This window comes from Phascolarctos cinereus, unplaced genomic scaffold (assembly GCF_003287225.1).
Source record: "Phascolarctos cinereus isolate Bilbo 61053 unplaced genomic scaffold, phaCin_HiC Scaffold_5;HRSCAF=322, whole genome shotgun sequence".
NCBI lineage: Eukaryota > Metazoa > Chordata > Mammalia > Diprotodontia > Phascolarctidae > Phascolarctos > Phascolarctos cinereus.
This window is the reverse complement of record NW_027555958.1, coordinates 211,765,008-211,789,376: the sequence shown is the minus strand read 5'-3', so window position 1 is coordinate 211,789,376 and position 24,369 is coordinate 211,765,008. Positions and strand designations below refer to the sequence as shown.

Here is a 24,369-nt window from a genome sequence, read left to right as displayed (position 1 = left end):
CTTCTCAATCTTGATCCTCTTTGACATCTCTGTAGCTTTGACACTGTTGATCTCCTCTTTCTGGATATTCTTTTCTCTCTAGGTATTCAAGATACTGCTCTGTGCTGATTCTCTAACCACTACTCAATATCCTTAACTATGGCTGTCCCTTGGGCTCTACATTGGGCCTCCTTTTCTTTTCATTCTATAGTATCCAACTTGGTGATCTCATTAGCTCCTATGGGCTCATATGCTCTATGCAGATCTTGATATACAGCTCTTATCTTTCTCCTGAGCTTCAGTCACACATCTCCAACTGCTTACTGGACATCTTAAAAAGAGATGTCCCACAGTCAGTCAATAAATATTCATTTAACATCTATTACGTGCCAGACGTTGTATTGAATGCTAGGAACACACACACACAAAAAAACCATTCCCTACGCTCAAGGAGTTCCCAGTTTAATGAGGGAGACAACATGCAAACAACTATGTGCAAACAAGCTTTCTACAGGATAAATGGGCAATGATCAAGAGAGGGAAATCATTAGCATTACACAGGATCAGGAAAGATTTCCTGTAGAAGGTAAGATTTTAGCTGGAACCTGAAGGAAGCCAGGGAAGCTAGGAGGGAGAGATGAGGAGGAACAGAGTTCCAGGCATGGAAGACAGCCAATGAAAATACTCAGAGATGGAGTGATGTATCCAAGAAAAAAAAAAGAGGTCAGTGTCACTGGATCGCTAAGTATATGGGGGTTGGAGAAGGGGGTGTAAGGTGTAAGAAGACTGGAAAGGGGTGGGACAGGTTATAAAATGAATGATAAACAGAAGATCTTATATTTGATCCTGGAGGTAATAAGGAATTGCTGGAGTTTATTGAAGTGGGGTGGGGGAAATTAATATGGTCAGACTTGTATTTTCAGGAAAACCAATTTGACAGCTGAGTAAGATGGATTGGGGTGGGGAGAGATTTGTCAGAGAGACTAACCAGCAAGCTATTGAAATAATCCAGGCATGAAGTGATGAAGGCCTGCACCAGGGTGGTTTCAGTGTCAAAGCAGAGAAGAAGACACATGTGGAAAGATATTACAAAGGTGGAAATAACAGGACTTGACCAAAATTCATAGCCTTTCCTCCCCACCAAAAAAAAAAAACTTCACCTTTTTACAACTTTCCTATTAGTGTTGAAGGTACTACTATCCTCTTAATCACCCAGGTTCACAACCTCAGTGTCCTCCTCTATTCTTTACTAACACTCATCCCACACATCCAATCCTTTGCCAAATATTGTCATTTCTACCCTCATGATATCTCTTGCATTTTTCCCCTTTTCTCCACTCATACAGATCCAACCCTACTTCAATACCTCAAGACATCCCACCTGGACTACTACAACAGCCTTCTGAGTTTCCCTGCCTCAAATCTTTCGTACTCCAATACATCCTCCACTCAGCTGCCAAGGTGATTTTTCCAAAGGTGTCAAATTCAATGAGCTCTAGTGCCTCCAGGATCATTTGGCATTTAAAGTTTGGAATTTAAAGTTCTTCACAATTTGGCATCTTCTAACTTTCCAATCTTCAAATACCTTATTCTACTTCACAAACTCTATGATATAGCTACATGAGCCTATTTGTAGTTCTTTGAACACAACACTCCATTTCCCACCTTTGCAGTGGCTATTTCCCATGATGCCCTACTACTTCACGTCTATCATGCATCTTCCCTGGCTTCCTTTAAGACTCAGCTCAAATCCACCTTCTGCAACAGACCTTCTTGTTCAGTTATTTCAGTTGTGTCCAACTCTTCATGACCCCCATCTGGGGTTTTTGTGGCAGAGATACTGGAGTAGTTGCCATTTCCTTCTTCAGCTCATTTTATAGATGATGAAACTGAGGCAAACAGAGTGAAGTGACTTGTCGAGGGTCACAGAGCTAGCAAGTGTCTGAGGCCATATTTGAACTCAGGAAAATGAGTCTTCCCGACTCCAGGACCAGCACTCTATCCACTGCACCACCTACCTGCCCCTTTCCTAATACTCCCTCTCTAACTGCCAATGCCTTCCCCTTTCAGATCACCTTCACCTAATCTATATATATATTTCACGTAGCTGGTTATTTACATGTTATTTCCCTTATTAGAATGTGAGCTCCTTAAGGGAAAAAACTCTTTTTTGGCTTTCTTTGTATCTCCAGTGCTTAGCACAGTACCTGACAGAAAATAAGAGCTTAAATGCTTGTTTATTGACTCTGTCAAAGGCAGGAGTTGAGGTCCTCAACCTAAGTCTTCCTGATTCTGAGACTGGCTCTTTATCTACTGTGCCATGCTGCTTTGCAAATAACTTTTTATTACTGGTTAAACTTGTTTAAGAAAAGGTCTAGAAAAAGAACTGATAAACAGAAGTATGTATAGGATGATTTTGCATATATATGTAATACATATTTATGTCTAATAGCATCCATATGTGAGGGTGGAGAGAGGAAAAAAAGGGGAAAAAAGGAATTTACATGATAACTTTATTATATATTTAAAAGGAATGGCAAAGTTGTACAGAACAGATTTGCAGTTTCATGTACAGTTATCTTTTTTATCATACTATGTTATGGAAATACTTGTTTTATTCCACAAATTAAAAATAAAATAAATTCTAAAATCAAAAAAGAAAAAATCTTAGTCATTTAATGGACAGACAAACTTTCACCTCTATCTACTGACATCCCTTCCTTCCTTTAAGGTCTTCCTACCAATAGAAATGTAGAAACCTATAATTTCTCTAAATCTTTGTCTTGGGCCATGTTAGTTGACTGCTCTACTGCTCCAGTCCCTATGCTGTGATTTCTAAGACCAAAACATCCTCTTCCCTGGCCATCACTACTCTAAAATGTATCATTCCCATTTTTAGTATGCAAGCTTTTTGAGGACAAGGGTTGTTGTATTTTTCATTTGTGTTTTTTATCCTCAGCATAAAGAAATGCTTGATAACTGCTTTTTTGTATTCATTTATTCTTTCCTATCAATATTCTTTCAGTAAGTATTACATTTTTTTAAATACTTATTTAACTAGCATCGTTAAAATATTTTGACATGGAAATATTTTAACTCTTTCTTTTCCTGATATAATCTACATATTCATTCACTAACATCCAGTGTTCATAATATTGTAGGCTTTTAAAAATATCATACCTGGCGTTTTTTCAAATAGTCAAGGGCAATTTGTACATTCTGTAGTCTGTGAAAACGCATCCGACCTTTCTCCCGAGGCTAAAAATGGAAAAATATAGGCTGTAAAAATAAGCTATTGTTTCTCGCTGACAAGAATATGTTTCTCTTACTGAATCCAAACAATATAAGTTACATAAGGAAAGCGATATTTACTGCTGTGGATTCAAGTTGACTAATTTATATATACCTACTGGTCCTTTTCAAACATTCTTTTCCTTGTACAATGAGAGAAAAGAAGAGGAATAAATTGGAATAATTTGAAAAGGAAAGGAAATTTTTTTTTCCTCAGAGTAAACCATAAAATATTTAAGTTGACTAGAGTCTGGCTTGTACTCATTTGATAATAAAAGGATGCATTAACTAAATATTATATCCCTTACCCACTTAAAAATACCAAAATTTAAAAAGAAGAGCTTTGGCTTCTTTTTAATTATAAATGGCAAGTTAATGGAAACGTGGCAAAATCAGCATGCAGTTAGTATAAAATCACCAAGTGAAAGAATGACACAAAAAGTTAACAGCCACAGTATAGAGCAAGAGAGGAAAAGCAGTTAAGCTGATGACCTCTAACCTGAATAATATGCTTCTTTCTTATTTTTGGATTTTTCATGAATTCAAAATGTTGAAAAGACACTGTGATTATTTGCTTTACTTAGGGAAGGACATGATTACTGTCTCCATCATTGCGAATCTGACAAACAAAAATGGATTTTTTTATTGGCACTTTCCCTTATGGAATATGATTATGTTGCCAGGAAGAAAATATGGGAAATGTGCAGTTGTGATAAAGCATAATAACAACAACAAAAATGATGAACCAAGTTGAAATTTGTCATGTGAAGCCTTCAAAGAGGAAGAAAGAAAAGGAAAGCTGACAATTTAGCTTCTCAAATAAGAAAAATTTGCTGAAGCTAAAGGTGTCATAATACAGCAAAAATAGCAGACCACAGAAGAGAGAAAATTACTTTCTGTGTAATTGGATGAAAAATAAGTGTTAAATTCACTGCAATAAAAATGCACAGTTTTCATTGAAATCCAAGTAACTGGGTGAAGATGTCATTGGAAGAATTGGAACTGCCTCATAAGTATGTTAAATTTGAGTAAACTCCACACAAATTAGCCTCATAAAAATACAGTGTTTCACAATTCAAAGTTTTTCCCTTCTAAATAGCACGACACATGTAGAGAATATGTCAAACAACAGTTGCCAGATGTATGTGGTTTGAGAACAGTTGAGATATAGTTACTAGCAGAAGTACTATGTATAATGATTTGCATAAGGATATAATTGCCATTGTTGAAATCTCAATCCCAGAAGCAAAATGCATTGTGTTAATGTTTTGGCATTCTAATTGCTAGATTTCAGTATTTTATGGAAAATTCTTTATTTTGATCATATTGTTGTCATGCATGGTTTATCCAATTCATACAGCTACTATGCAGTGCAAAACAAGTATAAACCAGCAAGTGTCTAAACTTTAATCATTTAACAATGTGAAAATGTGCTAAAAAGGACTTCTCTGTTTACCAAATTCTCCAGTACATGAATATTGACTTTGTGTAATCTGTTTTTGATCCTTCCTACCTATCCATTAATGGTTCCAAACCTGTGGGTTACTTATCTAGTAGCAGTCACCACACTTGAAATACTAAGTTAGTAGAGTTATGGGGGTCGACACCTACCCCCTTATCCTCATCCTCCACATCCTCATGCTGTTCATACTCGCATGCTTCTGTTGAACTCACCAACCGTAAGGTCTTCAAAAAATCTCGCTCTCTTGGCTAATGAATATAACAGACAGAAGATAGGACAGCAAAGACACAAGACATACCAGAAATGAAAAGAGCATGAAAAGAACATAAAGAAGAGAACAGGTAACCAAGAAGGGAGAGTAATGTTCAAAAAAGAAAAAAAAAAGGAAATGATACCTGAGGAGTAGGTTAGACCATTTTTAGATAAGAATATTTATTTCCTTGCTATTTGTGAGTCTTTCAATAAGAAGTTATATTATGCATCCAACTTTTGCTAAGCAAAATCCAAAAGGAAAAAGAATAGCAGGAAAAAACAGAAATGTTACCCTTAAAATTGTAGGTGAAATCTTGATTACATGTAAGACATATAATAAAAGTGTTCTGAATTCCTAATACTCAGTGGTTGAAGTTATGAATCCAAGCACATCTATGTAAACTAACTTGTTTCTTTGGTGCTACTAGTCACATTTTGGGAGATGAATCTAAATCACTTGTACTAAAGCATACTGATCAGATTATAAAAGGGACAACACATTCTCAGAACAAAGATGAGATTTAAAACTCACCAAGGTATCACCTGAAAGAACTTCCAAGAGAGAGATCAAGTTGTGTCCATCCCTTAGGTCTTCATAGAGGTCATTCACATGCTTTCGAACCTATGCAGAAAGAAACCTTTAAATTATTTGGCCTCTTAAATGATGTTAAATGTTAAACATTTAATCTCAAATGTTAACGTTAAACATTCTTGAGTAATACCTGGAGCAAGACAATAAAAATAAGATACTTCTACTTTCTTTTTCTTTTCTTTTCTTTTTTTTTTTTTGAGGCAGTTGGAATTAAGTGACTTGCCCAGGGTCATACAGCTAGTTTAGTGTCTGAGGCCAAATTTGAAGTCAGGTTCTCCTGACTCCAGGGCCAATGCTCTATCCTCTACACCACCTAGATACCCCTACTTCTACTTTTATAATGCTTGTTATCAATATCTTCCATTAACCAATATGGTTTGGTTTAACTTTTATAAGATGTTTAAGGCTAATAATTTTTATATTAAGTACTTAGACACAAGTTCCAGAAGATTGGCCAGCAGGAGATGTATGATTTGGCCTCAGTAACTCATAGAGACCAAATCAACTAATAAAGAATAAAGAGACTGCAAGCTCCTGTAGTACATATGCACCACGTGTTGTACATACATACCACATGTAGTACAAACATACACAGCACCAATGAAATCAAAAATCCTTCTCAAATAATTAAGAATGAATGAGGAAGGCAATTAAAGATAAGGAAAAGAAGACTGAAGAGGCAGCCTAATATAGTGAATAGAGGTTCTGACCTGGTTCAAATCCCACCTCTGATTCATATTGTGACCTTAGGAAAATAATTTAATCTCTCATTGGGACTGAAAATTCTCCATAAACCGTAAGTCACAGGACAGATGCAGATCTGCCCTAGTAGCCCTGAGAACTGCTGGGCTGGTTTCCCTTCACAAAAAAAAAAAAAAGTTTCTTTGAAATAAAGGAAAATGAACTTACATTCTTAATTCTTATTAGAAGATATATATGGTAGATTAAGACAACCGAATGGGGTTAATCTGTCTTAATAAAGCCCATTATGACCTTAAACAGAACTCTGGACAAAGTTTATTGAAACAGAGGAAGGTTCAGTTCTTATCTATCATTTATTCTACTGTAATTCCCACCCCCTACTTCCATATCTACCCTCTAACCTCATAACAGCATCTCCAATGAACCTGAGGCTCACATTCTGCCATGAAAGATCTATTCAGGCAATAGGAATCTATCCAAATCTTTCTCTACATGACATGACTTTCTCTAAGAAAAGGCTTTTAAAATCACATAACAGAAGCCTTCAATGAGGATTCAACCTATCATTATCTTCCTCATTCCACAGAACTAACATAAACCTAGCCAATCGAAATACTACCAAACTTCAAAATACCACGTCCAAGTTACCAAAAGGAAGGAAGAACAGGAATCTATCCAAATCTTTCTCTGCATGATATGACTCTTTCTCTGAGAAAAGGCTTTTAAAACCACATAACAGAAGCCTTCAATTTGGAGTCAATCTATCATTATCTTCCTCATTCCAGAGAACTAATATAAACCTAGCCAATCAAAATACTACCAAACTTCAAAATACCACGTTCAAGCTACCAAAAGGAAGGAAGAAAATCTCTCAAGTGGGCCTGGTTGTGCAGACAGACTAACAGCAGTCTTTAACCAACCAGTTCTTTGAAAAGTCAGTGCCCTTACAGACCACCCAAATAGCCATTCCACAACTGGTTCTTCTTTTTTTGTTTGTTTGTTTAAGTAAAGTTGATGAGAAACTCTTACTGAATTGCTGAAGAAATTAAATCATTCTGTGTAATTCAGGGCCTCAAAACTAAGAAAATTGTCCTAGAGAACCACAGAAATATAGAAATAAAAGGAATCTCAGAGATCATTTAGCGGCCTAGTCTAACCTCCTCAAATTATAGATGGATATATTAAGGCCTTGAGAGATTAAATGACTTGCCCCAAAATCACATGATATGTGACAAAACCAGCCTTCAAACTCTTATCTTCTGACTCTGATTCTTTACAATAAACCTCGGTGCCTACAAAGTTAGAATAAGCAATTCTCAACAAAGTATAACAGTGTAACTCCACTTCATTAGACACCGAAAAGCCTACAGAAGCAGAGAGCAGATATCTAGGAGCTTTATAATGATTCCCAAAGCACAGTATTATTTTGATAGTTTCACAGCAGCAAAGCCGAAAGTGTGATCCAAAGGCAAGTTTTAGCAAAGTACTGCTGCGGTTCTGTGTCAGAAGGTATCAAACCATGCAGAAACAGAAAGAAAACGGTTAGTATGGGACATAAGAGAAGTGGCTGGAAGGCTGAAAGGTAATGGCAGCCTCAATATACTTAATATTTTATGGCTTTTATTGATTGAGTCTAGAGGGGATACCCACAGTTAAAAGGCATAAAGACTCAGAAAAGGAGACTTAGGAGACAGGTAGGAGGAGAGGCAGTATGACGTGGTGGCTAGAGCTGACCCTGGAGTCAGGAAGATCTGGGTTCAAGTTCTGCTTCTGACACACAACGGCAGTATGATTCTGGTTAAGTCACTTAACTTTTCAGTGCCATAGTCCAGAGGTATAAAACCACCACCCCACAGCCAGCAACATTTCCAAGTGTCCTCCAAATCAGATTATAATGTAATTGATAAGTATATAACAAAGTAAAAATATAACAAACCTAGCTAACGTTAATATGTGATTATTTTAAGTCAAGATACAGGCCAAAGGGATCCTTACATACAATTCAGTGGTCACCATTTCTATTTGAGTTTGACATCACTGCTCTAGTCTAATGTCTAAGCCTATAACTTTAAGAGAAGGTGCCAACGTGCATTGGTAGATGGAGTTTTATCACATGGGAGTTCCCTATACCAATGAAAAACACAGCTCTAGTCCCTCTCCCCCTCAATGGCTGTACACAATATTCCCTAACATCACTATTATTTAATATGCTTTTTTGGTGAGACAAAAAGAAAATCACTTTTGGTTGGCCGAGTTTCCTTAATATTTGATGTCAAATAACTTTGAACTTTTGATCAAAACCACCATGTTCTTTAAGATTCAATCATCTATCTGTCCATCACTAACTATAACTCATAAGCCTTATTTCTGAACTCAGCTCCTCAACCATCAGAGCTGCAACCAGGAATTTTTACACCCAGATAATGGACAGGCTTAAAGTAGGATGGGGGGGGAAGTGAAGAGTGAAGTGCTATATATATAGACTTGACCTAAGGTGAGCCCCAGTGGAATAAGTGTGCCCAAGGCCTCCCTGAGGTGGGGGGAGGGAAGATGGACTGAGGGTACTCAATGGTTAATAGTGTAATGTAGGTAGCTTCCAGGTAGAAACTTCCCCAACCAATACAAATCTGTATCTGTTGTGGAATTTGAAGTCCTAAAGAGCTGACACAGGTACCTAGAGGGTTAACTGACTCCCCTGCTCTGTGTGTGTGTGTGTGTGTGTGTGTGTGTGTGTGTGTGTGTGTGCGTGCGTGTGTGTGTGTGTGTGTGTGTGCGTGCGTGTGTGTGTGTGTGTGTGTGTGTGAGTACGCACACCCGTGTCAAGGGCAGGACTTGGTATAAGGTCTGCTGGGCTCTTTATGCTGCTTCTCATGATTTTTTTGTCGTTCAGTCATTTTTCAGGCATGTCCTGAAAATGTCCCTGTTCATGACCCCATCGGAGGTTTTCTTGGCAAGTGTGGTTTGCCATTTCCTTCTCCAACTCATTTTATAGATGAGGAAACTTAGGCAAATGGGGTTAACTGACTTGCCCTGGGTTACACAGCAAGTAAGTATCTGAGGCTGGATTTGAACTTGGTCCTCCTGACTCCAGGGCTGACACTCTACCCATGCGCCACCTAGCTACCCCACTTCTCATGATCACTATGAGACAACTACTATAATTCTCCAAGCATGTGTTAAAGTAATTTTTTTAAAAAAGCATTAGATTACTCCAAACAATGAATCTAAATCTACAATTTTAACATCTTTCTAAAAATGAAGGAAAAGAAAATCTAAGTTAGCAAATTTTATACATATGAATGCATCCAATTCAATTTTGTCATTGATTGCAGCAATAAAGCCTCCTTATAAAGGATCAAACTGAACACAAGTATCAGTAGATGATCTCACATTTCAATGACATTATGCAGATCCTAGCACTCCTCAGCTGCCCGCCCTCTCCCAATAAATGACTTTGTTATATGTGTCTGGCACCACCAGCACATGGAAGGAATAGTGAGGAGGGAGCTCTCTATGACAGTGCTACCACAATTTTTAGATCTTCTGGTCCACTGTGCTGAATCTTTGCCAAAATTTTTCATATTTTTTTTCATATTTCATTTTCAAATCCCTCGCACTAAGAGGCAATGGCAAATGACGGTGCTGGTGTCTACATAGGAACACCAAACACTCTCACAACTGTTTGCAATGCCACTGCAAATTGAACGTTGTCCAAATCAGAAAAACTTTTTACAGAAATTGTTTATCTTTTGTTCCTAACTAGGTCTTGGAAAGCAATAAAGAAATAAAATGAGTGTAGGGCGGGTAAGAAGAATGGTAACTTTTGTGTGACCGTGGGAAAAGCACTAGTTTTAGAATTTTTTTTGCTTTTTGGTGACGCAATTGGGGTTAAGTGGCTTCCCCGGGGTCACACGGCTAATAAGTGTCAAGTGTCTGAGGTCACATTTGAACTCAGGTCCTCAGACACTAGCTTTAAATTCAGAAAACCTGGATTCAAATCCCACTTTTCAAATTCCCAAATCAAACTCCCTGAATGACCTTGTCCAAGTCCCATCACAGCACTTCTCTAGCTGCTAGGTGGCACAGTGGATAGAGCACTGGGCTTGGAGTCAGAAAGACCTGGGTTCAAATCCAGTCTCAGCCACTTTCTGGTTGCTTGATCCTAGTCAAGTCACTTAAACTCTATTAATGGTGATAATAATAGCACCGACTTTCCAGGGTGTCATGAAAACCAAATGAGATAATATTGTTAAAGCACTTAGCACAGTATCTGGCACATAGTAAGCACTTCTTACAAGCATAAGTAAATGCTTGATCTCTTGCTCCCTTTGGGCCTCAGTTTCCCCATATGAAAAATGAGTCTGGAGTATATGACTTCTAACATGCCTTGCAGATCAAAATCGATAATCCCATGTGAATTCAAATTAGGCAATAATTTAAATAAAAGAAAATGTGTCCATTTAAAAACTAACCACAGTCCTTTCTAACTACTAAGGGTAGCTAATTAGAAAGGACTAATTGCCTTCACTACCAATAAGATGAAGCCCCATAAGCCATAAAGAGTGCCTCTGTGCCTATATTAACAGATGGTTTGTCTTTGAACATTCTTTGGGCTTCAGAAAGACAGGGCTCAAAGAACACTTTCTATTCATTTCTGTAGTGACTAAAAATGTTAATTCAGCCTTTATATAATACAATAACTCATGTTTATATAGAATTTTATAATAAAAATGTAGAAAGCAAAGTTGACTTGTGAGACAAGACCTTAAAATTAATAAATAAAAAATAAGGCAATATGTTGGAGGGGTAGAGCTTACAGAAATTAATGGGATTCTAGAGAAGCAAATGGTCAGATGAATCATTTGGGAAAGAGAAAAAATGAGGGGGGTTGTGCAGTTAAGTCAGCAAAATCACAATTAAGTGCTTCTTTTTTTAACTACAAGTGTGAATATTACCTAGCTCGAGACATCTGACTCTGACTTTCCTGTAAATAGTGATGTAAAAGGCCAATGGACTGTAGTCTTTCCCCTTGTGAATTTTATTAAAGCAAGCTATTCACTCTGCTTTTTTTTTTCTCTCCTTCAGGACAGAAATGTGATTTCATGGTACTAATAGATAAGGCGGTATGTGGGAAAATGCACTCTAAGAATCCTCTGGGATTAAATTGCATTACAAAGATTATGTGATAGTATTTTGATGCCTTATTTTTTTTAATCCCACACAGTTTACTGTCAAATCTGTGAAGCCCTACTTCTTCTTGCACTGCACCTATGATTCACCACTAGAGGGCACTAATATTTTGATTTATCTAGAGAATACCCATCAAACACCTTAGGGAACAAAATAAGTCATAAAACAAAAAATAATCTAAAAGGAACAATCCTAGATATTAGAAGCAGGAGACAGGAAAGCTGCTTTCTATATATTTTCAAGAGAGAAAATCCATCACATTGGCCAAATATCCACAACAGATGAATTTCTGAAATGACCCAGAAGAGTTCTGTTAAATCAAAGTTTGACATCATCTTGATTACTACACCAATTCAAAGTAAAGGGTCACACTAGGACAGTTTATGTTTTTTTTCACTGTTAAAATCAGCTTTCAATTTCAAGAGTCAAAAAGTTGCTATTAGTGATAGATATGAGAGACAGAGAGAGAGAGAGAGAGAGAGAGAGAGAGAGAGAGAGAGAGAGAGAGAGAGAATGAGAACAGTTATTAGGTACCTCGTAGGTGCAAAGCAATGAAAATGATACAAAGACAAATAAGGCATGCTCCCTTACCCTCATTTAACTTACAATACAGTGGGGAAGACAAGGTACATATAAAAATAACTACAATACAAAATAGAGTATGGTCAGTGAAAATTATATGATGAAACAGAAGAAAAAAACAGGACTTGAAATTGGACCTGATGAAGTCGCATCTGAAATATATGTCCAGTTCTAGGTATCATATTTTAGGAGAGACCTTGGCAAACTGGACAATACATGGGTTAGTCGCTAAGATTTTGAGAAGGGCCTAATCCTGTTATCGAAAGACTAACTGAACAAATTTCTACTGGAGAAATGAAGACTTGAGTGGGACCTGGCAGCAGTCTTTTATGAAAAGCTGTCATACAGAAAAGGAATTAAGATTTGCTGGGCTTGTACCCAAACATCAGAACTAGCATTATGGCTAGTATTTAGAAGCTGTAGAAAGGCAGTCTAAGGTTTGATGTAAAGAGAAATTTAACAAGTAGAGCCACTCCAAAATTGGAATGAGCTGCCTCTGGAGATACTGGGCTCTCTCTCTAAAGGTCTTTCCAAGTGAATGACCATTTGCTAGAGATGTTTGGGGTGGGAGAGGAATTCCTGTTCAGGCATGGATTCAAATAGGAAAGTCTGGAAAGTCCCTTGCAATTCTAAGAATTATCTGATTCTGTGAATTACAGTTAGATGAGAGTGAAGGTGAACACAATCTCTGTGATCCTAACTGCATTTGAGAAGTACAAAGTGCTATGAGAATTCACCCTACCCAAATCACACTTCCTACATTATTCTTTCTCCAAATATATTTCTACCATATGGTAAACTGATTTCTTACCATTAAAAAAAATCTTTGCAAAATATGACTCAAGCCTGGTCAAGGAATTAAGTATCTAGCATTTTCTTCTATATTCAGAAATTAATGATATGGTCAATGACAGTATGTACAAAATAAAACAATCAACCTCACTATCTTTAAGCCTAATTAGGAAGGGAAGAACTATCTAGATTAATTAAAAATTTGATTTATGATACCTCCACGGAAAGTAAAAGTCAGTATTGCTTAGTGAACAGAGTGCATAGAAAACTTGGGTTCAAATCCTACCTCTGACATACTAAGAGACCCTGGGCAAACTGGGCATTAACTTCTCAGTGCTTAGTGAGTCTTGGCAACTCTGTAAGATTATAAATTACAGAGAAAGTGCCAGTCTGCATCAATAATGCCAGAGTTCTGTACATCTATGAAATCACAGGTAGAGACCAAATATCAATCCTTATATAAAGTATATACTATAAATCAAAAACCGATGACCAAGTGTTTCTTTTTAGAAGTCCTTACAAGTTAACTTGCAATGAAAAATAAATATCAACTGTAATTCACATTTTAGCACATCAATTTTAATTTTTAAAAAATCATTCCTAAGTAAAACTTCAAAAGAAATTTTTCTTTAGTCAGTGGAGTGTTAATTTAGCATTCCAGTTTATGCTATCATAATTTGTTTTGTAAACCATTCTGGAAAAGTAATACAAATGTAAGCACTAGTCATATCCTGTCTAAATGGTCATAGATTCTGAATAAGAATAGTCAAAATTAATAAGGTTTGCACTTGTATGCTCACACACACACACACACACACACACACACACACACACATACACACCATCGTTAAGATTTTATAATGTTATCTCTTACGGACAATACGTTGAACCCTGAATAGTCAAATCAATCTCAGCCTATATGATAAAGATAATAGACTTAAGGTATTAATAATAACAAAAGGAACTGTAGAGGAATGAGAAATAAATAATTTTTCAAATATTAAGGAACAAATAAACTTCCTGATTCATATGAAATCTAACAGACAAGCAACACCAACGAGAATTTAAAAAAAAAAACTTTGAGATTAGCAATTTATCCAAGAGAAAAATTGGGAGTAAAGAAGTTGGGAGTAAAGAAGACCTGAGTTCTACTCTCTCACCACTGGGTGGAACTATACAGTCAAAAACCAGAAATATTTCCTTTAATGATGAACATTTCTAGTTCTTGCTCTCTGTAGCACCCAGCAGTATTTGTGTTTTCTTCTCTGTATATTATCTCCTCTGAGCCATAAGAACCTAAGAGATGATCCATTCTGAATTAGGCTAATGGGCTTTTTAGCCCACTATTTAGTAGCACTACTCCCAAAGCATGTTGCCAGAGAGCAGGGCAATTATCTTTCAGAAGACAGGATCACATATTTTGAGCTCAAAGGTTCCTCGAAGCCTATTAAACCCAACCTCCTCATTTTAGCGTTGAAAAAAAAACTGAATCAGAGAGCAGTTAAGTAGCTCAGAGTCCCCCAGAGAGTGTCTGAGATAGACTCTGAACCAAGGTCTTCCTGATTCCAAATCTAGTGCCCTATCACGCTGTCTCTATCATCCTGGCAAATTAAGAGTGTTGCTTGAACATCTTCAACATCTATTCATATGTTTAACCTATTCAGGATGACATGCTTAGTATTAAAAGTCAATATTCAATAAAAACATAAAGGAAGTAGAAAAGGACAATCACTGGACTTTTCAAAAATGTTCTTTTTCCCCTTCCAAATCTTGGCATATGGACTAAAAAGATCCACAAAGCAGCTGGAAAATGTGAGGAGAAAATAACTATACAAATTCAAATGAGCTAGACTACTCAAAGAATGTGAAGTCTGATGTTACCATAAAAGATGAGAGTGAGGTGGCTAGATGGCACAGTAGATAAGAGTGCCAGGTTGGGAGTAAAGAAGACCTGAGTTCAAATCCATCCTTGAATTACTAGCTGTGTGACCCTAGGCAAGTCACTTAATCCTGTTTGCCTCAGTTTCCTCATCTATAAAATGAACTAGAGAAAGAAATGCAAATCATTCCAGTATCTTTACCAAGAAAACCCCAAAAATGGTTCATAAAGAGTCAGACACAACTGAAAACGGTGTAACAACAATAGAAGTATGGCAGGTAGAGTAGAATCCCAGTGTAACAGAACTTATTGCACTGACTGAGATAAGCTACTAGCTCAATAATATCTTCTAATCTATAATAATACCTAAAGCAAAAATCTGATTAGACAAGAAACACGTGGGACAATAGCTTTATTCTTGCCTCCTAACTAAAATGAGCTTTACAACAAGTGTTTTTAAATTTTAGATTTCACTGAAACAGGAAGAAAGAGAAGGGTTGACTCCTAGATTAATTTCACTCTCATATAAAATTAGTGAACAGTTATTAAATATAAAGCATTTATATTTCTTTTCATCATTTCTTTTCATCCTGAATTATTTAGCATTGCTATCAGAATTCATGGCTAGTTCAAAAATATTTATGCCACCAAATAAATCTCTACCTTAAAACTCAGTAATTTCTATCCTCTTAAATAATATTCCAAAAACTTTTGGAATACAATTCCAAATTCTCTCCATGAATTTTTACCTCATTCTGCTTATCTCCTGCTATATAGCCTGGCTGACTTCCTCTGTTCCAGGCACCCTACCCAATCCTCCCAAATCATTATTCCTTATGTCTACATCATCCCTCATACTGAGAATAGCTTTCTCCTTACCATCTGTCAAGCCACAGAACTTCTACCCTTATATCCCCATCTTATAATCCATTTCCTCAAGGAATGTAGTAACCATCATCATCATCATCATCATCATCATCATCATACAGTGCTTTAAGGTTTACAAAGTGCTTGCCTCATACCTTGGAAAGTAAGCAACATAAGTATTATTCTTCCCATTTTACAGACCAAGAAACTGAGGCTCAGAGAGGTGCCGTGACATACCAAGAGGTCACAGAGTCAGTCCATATCAGAGCTAAAAGTTCAACCCGTGTCTTACAACTCTAAGACCAGTGTTGCTCTTCTTACACCAGGAATCTTCCCCTAGCTACATTAAATGGGATACAGATGTACCTGCAGAACTGACCCAACCAGTGCAGTTCCTCGATAGCAGAAAATAAACGTATATACATAAAATTCACTGTCACCTTGCTTTCTGTCATTCAGAATTTTCTAATAACATGCACTTAAATACATATCAAGTACAGTGTAATTGCATAATATAAAAATGTCCTTGGGGCATTATATCATCATCTAATCTTCCAAACTGTCAAACAAAGAATGAATTCTAAATAGTATATATTTCAGGGTTCAGTAAGTGTCAATGTACTCTTTTTCTCTGAAAAATGATAACATATAAGAGGTATAGACTATAGTTCTACTAAGCATAACGTTTGATTTATCAGAGTCAATTAGCCAACTAATAAGCTTGTGCAAGGCACTCCGCTAGATGCTGAAGAAAATACCAAAAAAAAAAATGGTGCTTTCCCTTCCATTGAGGAACTTACAATCTAAATGGAAAGGTATGACAAGTGGATAAAAAGTTAAAAAAACTTCAGAACTGAAATAATAAGAGAGACATAACAAGGAACTCTAAGATTAACTGGAAAATAAGTATTAAAGAGATTCAATAAGGCTCGATTAAAAAGTTTGCCATGTTTGCCATTTTGTCTAATGGTGTACTTATGATGCTGGCAATGTACTAAATATTCATAGGCATAAAGGCTGACTGGAGAGGGGTGGGAATGATGTATAAGACTCTATGAAGAGTCATCTAAACCTAGCTATGTATACAAGAACACGTGGCACTATCACCACTTGCCAGTTTCACTTCCAAAGGAGGATTAGAAGTAAGTAGACATGGTTTTTAACTCTCCAAGAACCCTATTTCTATTAGAAACTTTTTCTTTTCCAAGTCTGAAATTTGACTTGAATAGATTTTCCCAGCAATGATATGCCTACTAAACTCCTAAGTGGTGAGTGTGGTGAACTTCACCTGACAAAGTTGGTGAACATCGAAACTTTAACGGACACCATAAGTATGCCATAGATTTACATTTTTGCCCCTTTCAGTCCCTTCTTGGATGCCAACACGTACTGGTAGTAGGTATTACCTCACCAGGAATTCCCTACACCAGTGAAATAACATGTCAGGACTTTTTTTTTTAATGAAGATAGCCTAGAAATCAGGCTTGAAGAAGAGCATGAGATTATTATTTTGTTCATTTACTATATTGCTGGATCAGAATATAATGTAGGGCAGTAGATATGTAATATTTGCCAAAGGCAGCATAGACATAATTCACCACCATGTTATGAGATACCATTATTGTTATGGGGACCCTATTAAGACTGCAAAGTAGGCAAAATTTTTCTTCAGTATCTTTCTCCCTCTACTTTAATACCTTTTATTGCCTTCTACAGTACCAGCTTCCCATCCCCGAAAAGCCCATAGACCCAAAAGTCCCTTCTAATTGAAACTACCCCCTACATAAACTATAGTATCCAACTTAGGTCTGTCCTCTTAAAGCAATTCCTCCTACAAAAAGCCTTTTTTGATCCCTACCTAGCTATTAGTGCTCTCTCCTAAACCAAATTACTTTCTGTATACTCTGTATATAATTTATACTCACTTGTGTACATGTTGTATCTCTTCCCTCACCTCCCAGAAGAATACTGGCTCCTTAAGGGCAAGGATTGTTTGGGTTTTTTTCCTATTTTTTATCCACAGCATCTAGTACAGTGCCTAACATATCGTAAGCATTTAATAAATGCTTATTGAGCACTTTTTATAGTAGCAAAAAACAAAAGTTAAAAAACCAGAAATAAAGCAGATGTCTATCCAATACAGAATAGCTAAATAAGCTGTGGTACATAAATGTAATAGAATAAGAATTCAGAAAGGCACAGGTGGACATCTGAACCGAGGCCAAGTGGCTAGGAGAACCAGGAAAAACAGCATAAACACTGACCACAACCTGTGAATGGAAGGAAGAAAAATAATAAAATTGAAACTGAATACTGTGTAATTATACCAATCAAGTTTGCCCGAAGAAATGAGACAAATATGTATCTCACTTCTTTTGAGCCACGCTTTGGTCATACATACACATACGTATACATACTTCCATTCTTTATTTGCAGTGCTAAGTAGATATGAGTATGGAATACTCTGTGTGTGTGTGTGTGTGTGTGTGTGTGTGCATGCGTGTGTGAGACAGTGAGGGAGAAAGAGAGAGAGAGTATAATTTAACTTACTTGATATTTTCCTTAGCTTTGCTAAACAGATTTTTTTCTTATTCATTGCTAAACAAGTGGTTTTCTGGGTGGGAGAAGGATATTTTGGGAGAGGATAATAAATAGGTAACATTTTATATAATAATAATTTTGGAACATAATAATAGCTAACACTTTAAGTTTGCAAAGCACTTTTGTCTCTTACCTTATTTCACCCTCACAACAACCTGTAAGGTAGGTGCAATGGCTAAGATTAGGTAGCTGCTTTATCCAGGACCGTGCAGCTGAAACAGGACTAGAATTCAGACTTTCCTAACACCCCTTCTATATCTAATGACTGCAATAATGACATGCCTAGGTAATGAGCATCTAACACGTTAAAGAAAAATCAAACAATAACATTCCACAGCTTACCAGACAATCTCATTCTTTTGCTTACAAACTCCTTACTGTTTGTGAAATTTTTCTTCAATCAGATTTAAATTTTCACATAACCTAGGTCTTCCATACTTAAACACTCCCTCCTACACCTAAACTTCTAAAATATACTTTCACAGAACTCATGAGAAAGAAATTACAAACTGTTACACTTTCTACTCCTCACCAGAAAAAAAAATGCCTTGGAGAAAAGTTAAATATATAGATTTTAATTATAAAAGGTGATGGTTTTTAGGATGGATGGTGAAGAGGAGGGGAGGGGGGAATTAAACTCCTACAGTAAAATGCTCATTCTCCAGAATTAAATTAAAACCTCCAAGATATCACAGTGTCTTCAACACAGGTAATTGAACAAATGAGATTCCAATTTTTGCTAAATGTGAAACAAAAGTCTACCTCATTGTCATAAATTTGGTTTAGTAAGTGACCTTAAGAAAGCAAATGCCTAGCGACTAGATACCTGCTTCCCTAATCTCAGCTGTGAGCTTCCGGAACCACAGATAAAATCCTTCCACCCCTGCCTCATACTCACAGTGCAAGTTACATATAGAATAATTTTCTCCTCCAGCTCATGCTAACTTTCCAAAGCCTGGCATTATGTAGGATGAGCCTTGGACCAATCATGAGCTCTCAGTTGTGTCAAATTGCTTGCATTTGGATTCTCCCTACCTGTTAGCTCGTCATATCTGACCCAGACGGGAAATTTCTGAGGTTGAAAAAAGGTTTAAAGCTACAACAGAATTGTTAGGATCCATCCTTCTTCCTCCTCATCTTTCTCTTAGCACTACTATTTAGTTTCTACCCCAGGGGCTAGACAATTGTCAGAAGTAGATAGCTGAAGACTCAAAATAAATACTTGAACATGCACTTTTGAAGTCTCTAATTTCAAACTTTTCCTTTCAAACTTGTTCATCCACACTATCGGCATAGCCCAAAATTGGGCCTGTGTGATAACCTGTCTTAGGTATAAAATCACAGGCTTGAATAGGGTTTAAAGCCGAAACAGATCTTAGAAATAATCTAGTTTCACCTACCCCCCTCCTTCCATTTTACAGAAGAGGAAACTGAAGCCCAGAGAAGTCTGTACTTGTCCAAGGCTGCAAAGTTAATAAGTAGAAGAACCAGGATTCAAACATAAGTCTTTTGACTGCAAATCCAGTGTTCTTTCTTTAATAACACTCTACCTCCACTTTGTTAACTGAAAAATTATAAACAATTATATATTATATGATTATATTATTATTATCATTAGACCTTGGAAAAGCTACTTCTATAAAAACATGGACAGAAATAATACAAACTGAGTAGGCACAGGGAACTTACAATATCCATTCCTACTGAATGCTGTACCCACACTAATGAGAAGCCCATCTAAAAGTATTTAACCAGCCATTACAGTCAAAAGAGAAATGAGTTCAAATCCCACCTCTGACCAAGGTGAAATGTAGTAGTAACAAGAATATGGAGCCTTGCATATCTGTTGTCAGACTATGTCGTTAAGTCTGGACTCCCTTTTTGTGATCATAATTCTTCATCTGTCTTCCCTGTGCCTTAAATCTAAACCTACTCTTTGTTCTCTCTGTGATATCCAAGCCCTAAGTCCCTCAAGATTTTCCCAGGTCATCACCACTGCTCTGGCTTCACTTTTCTCCCTTACCAGTTTTGACTCCTTGGTGAAACAGTTCAACTCTATATTGTCCTCTTCTAGTGATTCCCTTGCTGCTTTTTCCTATTACCAATCCTATCTTGTCAAACCTCAGTATTAGATTACTCCAATCCTTTTCCTCCTTTGCTCCTACCCACATGCTGCTGACTGAACCTGTGGGGAATCACAATCTTTTGCTAATTAGGTCCACTACCAATTCATGCTAGCTAATCCCACAGGGGCTCATCAGTGATGGAAGAGAATGCTTTTATGCCAGGCAAGGCTATTCCGCTTACCATAACAGCTGTTCCAAACATTTTAGTCTTTCCTTCAAGCCTCCTATCAGTACTGTTCAAGCACATCACAAAGTCCCTGTCTTCTACATTGCTGGGCTGGGTTTGAACTTCCTCAACTTCAAAAAACAGTGACCATCAACTTGACAGAAAGAATATCAGATCATTCCCTCATGTTCTTGTACTACAAGAAGGCAAGATACACTAGAAAAGCAAGACAATACAAAAATAGCAACACCCCAAATATTAGAAATAAGAAATGAAATAAGAGGAGTTGCTTAAATCTGAAAAGGGAAAAGTTGAAGAATCTGAGGTCACAAAAAATCTTCACTTACTAAATAGTCTAGAAACCACACCTAACAACTATAAAAATAGCACTGGAGTATCATATAATTTTGAAAAGTAGATGGGCATACTGTTAAGGAATGTTAAGGAGTCTCCTGAACTTGTCTTTTTGAGTTGCCATATTTTCCAGAGTATGCAGGAGGTCCTGAATGTGTCAAGGACAAAGCCCTAACCCCAGAGTATGCAGGAGGCCCTGAACGTATCAAGGACAAAGCCCTAACCCTGCCCTAAAATAACATAATTTTTGTTTGCACCCCAAGCTGGACTCTCTGGGTGTCTGTCATTGGGTGTCAAGACAGGTGCCAGTCAGTCTGCATTAGACTGGGAAACTGCTTGTGCAGCTGGGACCCTTCTAGATAAGCAGACCATCATATCTTCATAGCATGGTAGTTCCCAAGAGAAAAGAATATGTCTTTTGCCGTCTTAATTATTCATGATTTCTCCTCTGCCACTCCCATTTAGGTGGAGATTTCTGTTTCCTTTCTTTGTCACAATTTCATAAATATGCAAGCTTCTGTTTCAATTGTGAATTCTTTGCCCTGGCTTAGGGTTCCACACGCATGTTCATTTCTCTCATAATAAATCTAGCTGCAACACAATGTCTCATGCACTTGTGGTATTGGTTTTGGTTAACAATACTTAGACTAGAATTCTGAAAAGCCCTTTTTCAAGCTGACAGCATAAATCCAAATAACAAATCAATTATGCCAAAACAGAAAAATTCAAAAAAGCTGATAACTATTATAACCATCATGAATCAATATATTCCCCCATGGTATTTGACAAAAAGTATTGAAAAAAAATTCAGAACCTACATAGAGCAGTATATGTAACAGCTATTAACATAGTAAGAACCAAAGAAAGATAAAACTATTCATAGTATACACCTATGGGAAAGGCTTCAAACACCACACCATGACAGGAACAACTTGTGAAAGTTACTGAAGATTAAAGAAAGGTATTAGAAGATTACATCTGTATGGAGTGCACACAGCAGAAAAACTGGACACCATACCACTTAACTAAAGGCAATGAAAAAGAAACACATGGGAAAGAATCCAAAAAACAGGAGTAGATGAGAAATTCTAGATTTCCACAATTAATAACTAAAAGCAAAAGTCAAAAGGTGAAAGTGATACAGGAATCAAAGCAGAGCAAAGAACAAAATAATTCAATATTAATCAAAATTATTACAGAGGCTTGAGAAATAGAGAAATAAGAGGCAGGAAAGAATTCCTACAGAAGGAGCATGTGGAAAGTCTCTAGTCATCTATAAAATCTTGAAAAGAACAACAAAACAAATACACAATTTGGATCAAACTAGAGACAAAAGCCTTGCATACTGTTAATAAAATGAAAACAAGCAATCACAGGTTAAGAAATGACTGAAAGGTGAGCTTCTCTGCAAAACTGTAAAGTGATGGACTGGCTAGGAGCCATAAGGACTGGCTAAACACTTCCCAGTGGCACATGAACTACTAACAAGGCACTTTACCAGCTTTCTCGCAGAAGCAATCATGATCCTTCCTTTCTTAATAGAAAGCATCAAATATCTATACCAAAAAATCTATACCATCCAAATGTAGGTCTATTATTTGCCAAACATTATGTTAAGCACTGGAAATTGAAAAATATAAAGAATGAAAGTGTTCCTACTCCAAAGGAATTTACTTTCTAGGAGACAAGACAGATGTAGATATATACATATACACACGCATAACAAAATAGAGAGAGAATATGTAAATAAAAAATAAATTAAAACTATGAAAGACAGGGAGAGGGCACTAGCAGCTGGAGGATTCAGAAAGGGCTTTATGTAGGAGGTAGTGCTTGAATTGTGTCTTAAGGGAAGACCGAGATCCTGCGAGGCAAAGATGAGGAGGGCAAGATTCATGAATTGAGGATGGTTGGTAGAAAGGCACAGAAACAAGAGGAGAACAGAAAGTAGAACGTCATATGAGAAACCGAGAAAAGGGGGATGGGATCAAGGAAGCACACATTTATTAATGGTCTATTGTGCCCCAGGCACTGTGCTAAGTACTTTACAAATATTATCTCATTTGATCTTCATATCAACCCTGGTAAGTAGGTATTATTATGATCCCCACTTTACAGCTGAGGAAACAGAGGCAGACAGAGACTAAGTGACTTGCCCAAGGTTACACAGATAGTGCCTAGGACCAAATTTGATCTTAGGTCTTCTTGACTCTTAGCCTAATGCTCCATCAACACTGCCACCTCCCTGTCTCAAGAAGGCCAATCTGCCTAGAGTGTAGCATGCAAAAAGGGCAGTAATGTACAATGAGACTATAAAGATAGGTGAGAGCCAGACTGTGAAGAACTTTAAAAGCTAGACAGAATAATATTTTATCCTAGAGGCAAGAGGGGGTCACTTGAGTTTATTGAGTAGGGAAGTATACTTTGTACAAAACATTCACAGCTTACATTTTTTTAATAACTTCATGAACACCAGAAAACAATATGTTGACCAAGGAATCAAAAAGTCCCAGGGTGTGAAGAGCAGCATATTATTTATCTGGTAATTACCAAACAAGTGCCCAAAAGGGCCATAATATTTTTATTTCTTTGGTTATCAGAAAGCCTTTAATTCTGTTCCAGATATGTGGCTTATTTATATTCTGTAAATGAAGTACATAAAACAAGCCAAACTATAGTGAAAGAGCTAGAGCATTTATGTTCTATTTAAAGCATGTTTCAAAAACAGTAAGGTCAAGGAGAATTGGTGCATTACGTGGCATTTTTTTTCAAAGAGAAGGTTAAGACTACTGGCTCCATAGATCTAAAATCCATTATCATTTCCCTATAGAAAGCTAAATATGGTTTCCAAATTACAGACAGACTAGATCCAAAGCAACTTATCAATCATTTGATATACAACAATGACATCAAGCTATATGGCTCCACCACAAAACACATTAAACAGGCTTTCTTTTCATGAAATCTTTTCCAGTGTTATCACAGTGTTACTTGGGTCACTAAGTGTAAAATCCTCACTGTATGACAAAGAAAAATAGAGACAGGTTTCAAAGTTGAACCTAGATGCCATGATGAATCAACTGAAGATGATACAAATACCTGGATCTCCTCTAAATAAGATACATTTAGCATAAACCTAGGAAGAAGAGTATGTCTGAATGCCATATGAGATTGACATCCTAAATCAAAGCCAAACCTATTTAAAACAGTTAAGACTAACAGTCATAATGTACACTATTAGAAATGTAAAATGAACCATAAAAGATGTTTAAAGTAGCCTAACAAATACCCATATAATATTTTAAATAGAACCCTTCATTAAAACATCAGAATATAAATATTAAATTGAACAACAGAGATTTTTAGAGAACACACTTTAAAAGAAGTAAATACCAAGGTATAATAGGGTACTTTTCTCACTAATCTTAATTGTTACCAAGCTATTACAATCTCTACTCTCACTCACAAACCTTGATCAGAATGTTTTCCTGAAAGTCATTCTATATCTCTCAACTTAGAGCCAAATGTTCTTCC

General features: G+C 36.7%; 1 protein-coding gene and 1 long non-coding RNA gene across 3 annotated transcripts in view; one reads left to right on the top strand and one right to left on the bottom strand.

The window, feature by feature from the left end:
• Positions 1–24,369, bottom strand: part of DST (dystonin) — a 423,773-nt gene that overhangs the window by 279,360 nt on the left and 120,044 nt on the right. The window contains 2 exon segments of the mRNA XM_078155307.1: positions 3,160–3,237; positions 5,517–5,606. Coding sequence (XP_078011433.1) covers positions 3,160–3,237; positions 5,517–5,606 — 168 coding nt within the window.
• The window catches only part of LOC144457579 (uncharacterized), a 107,248-nt gene that overhangs the window by 43,249 nt on the left and 39,630 nt on the right, over positions 1–24,369 (top strand). The gene's annotated exons all lie outside the window — the stretch shown is intronic.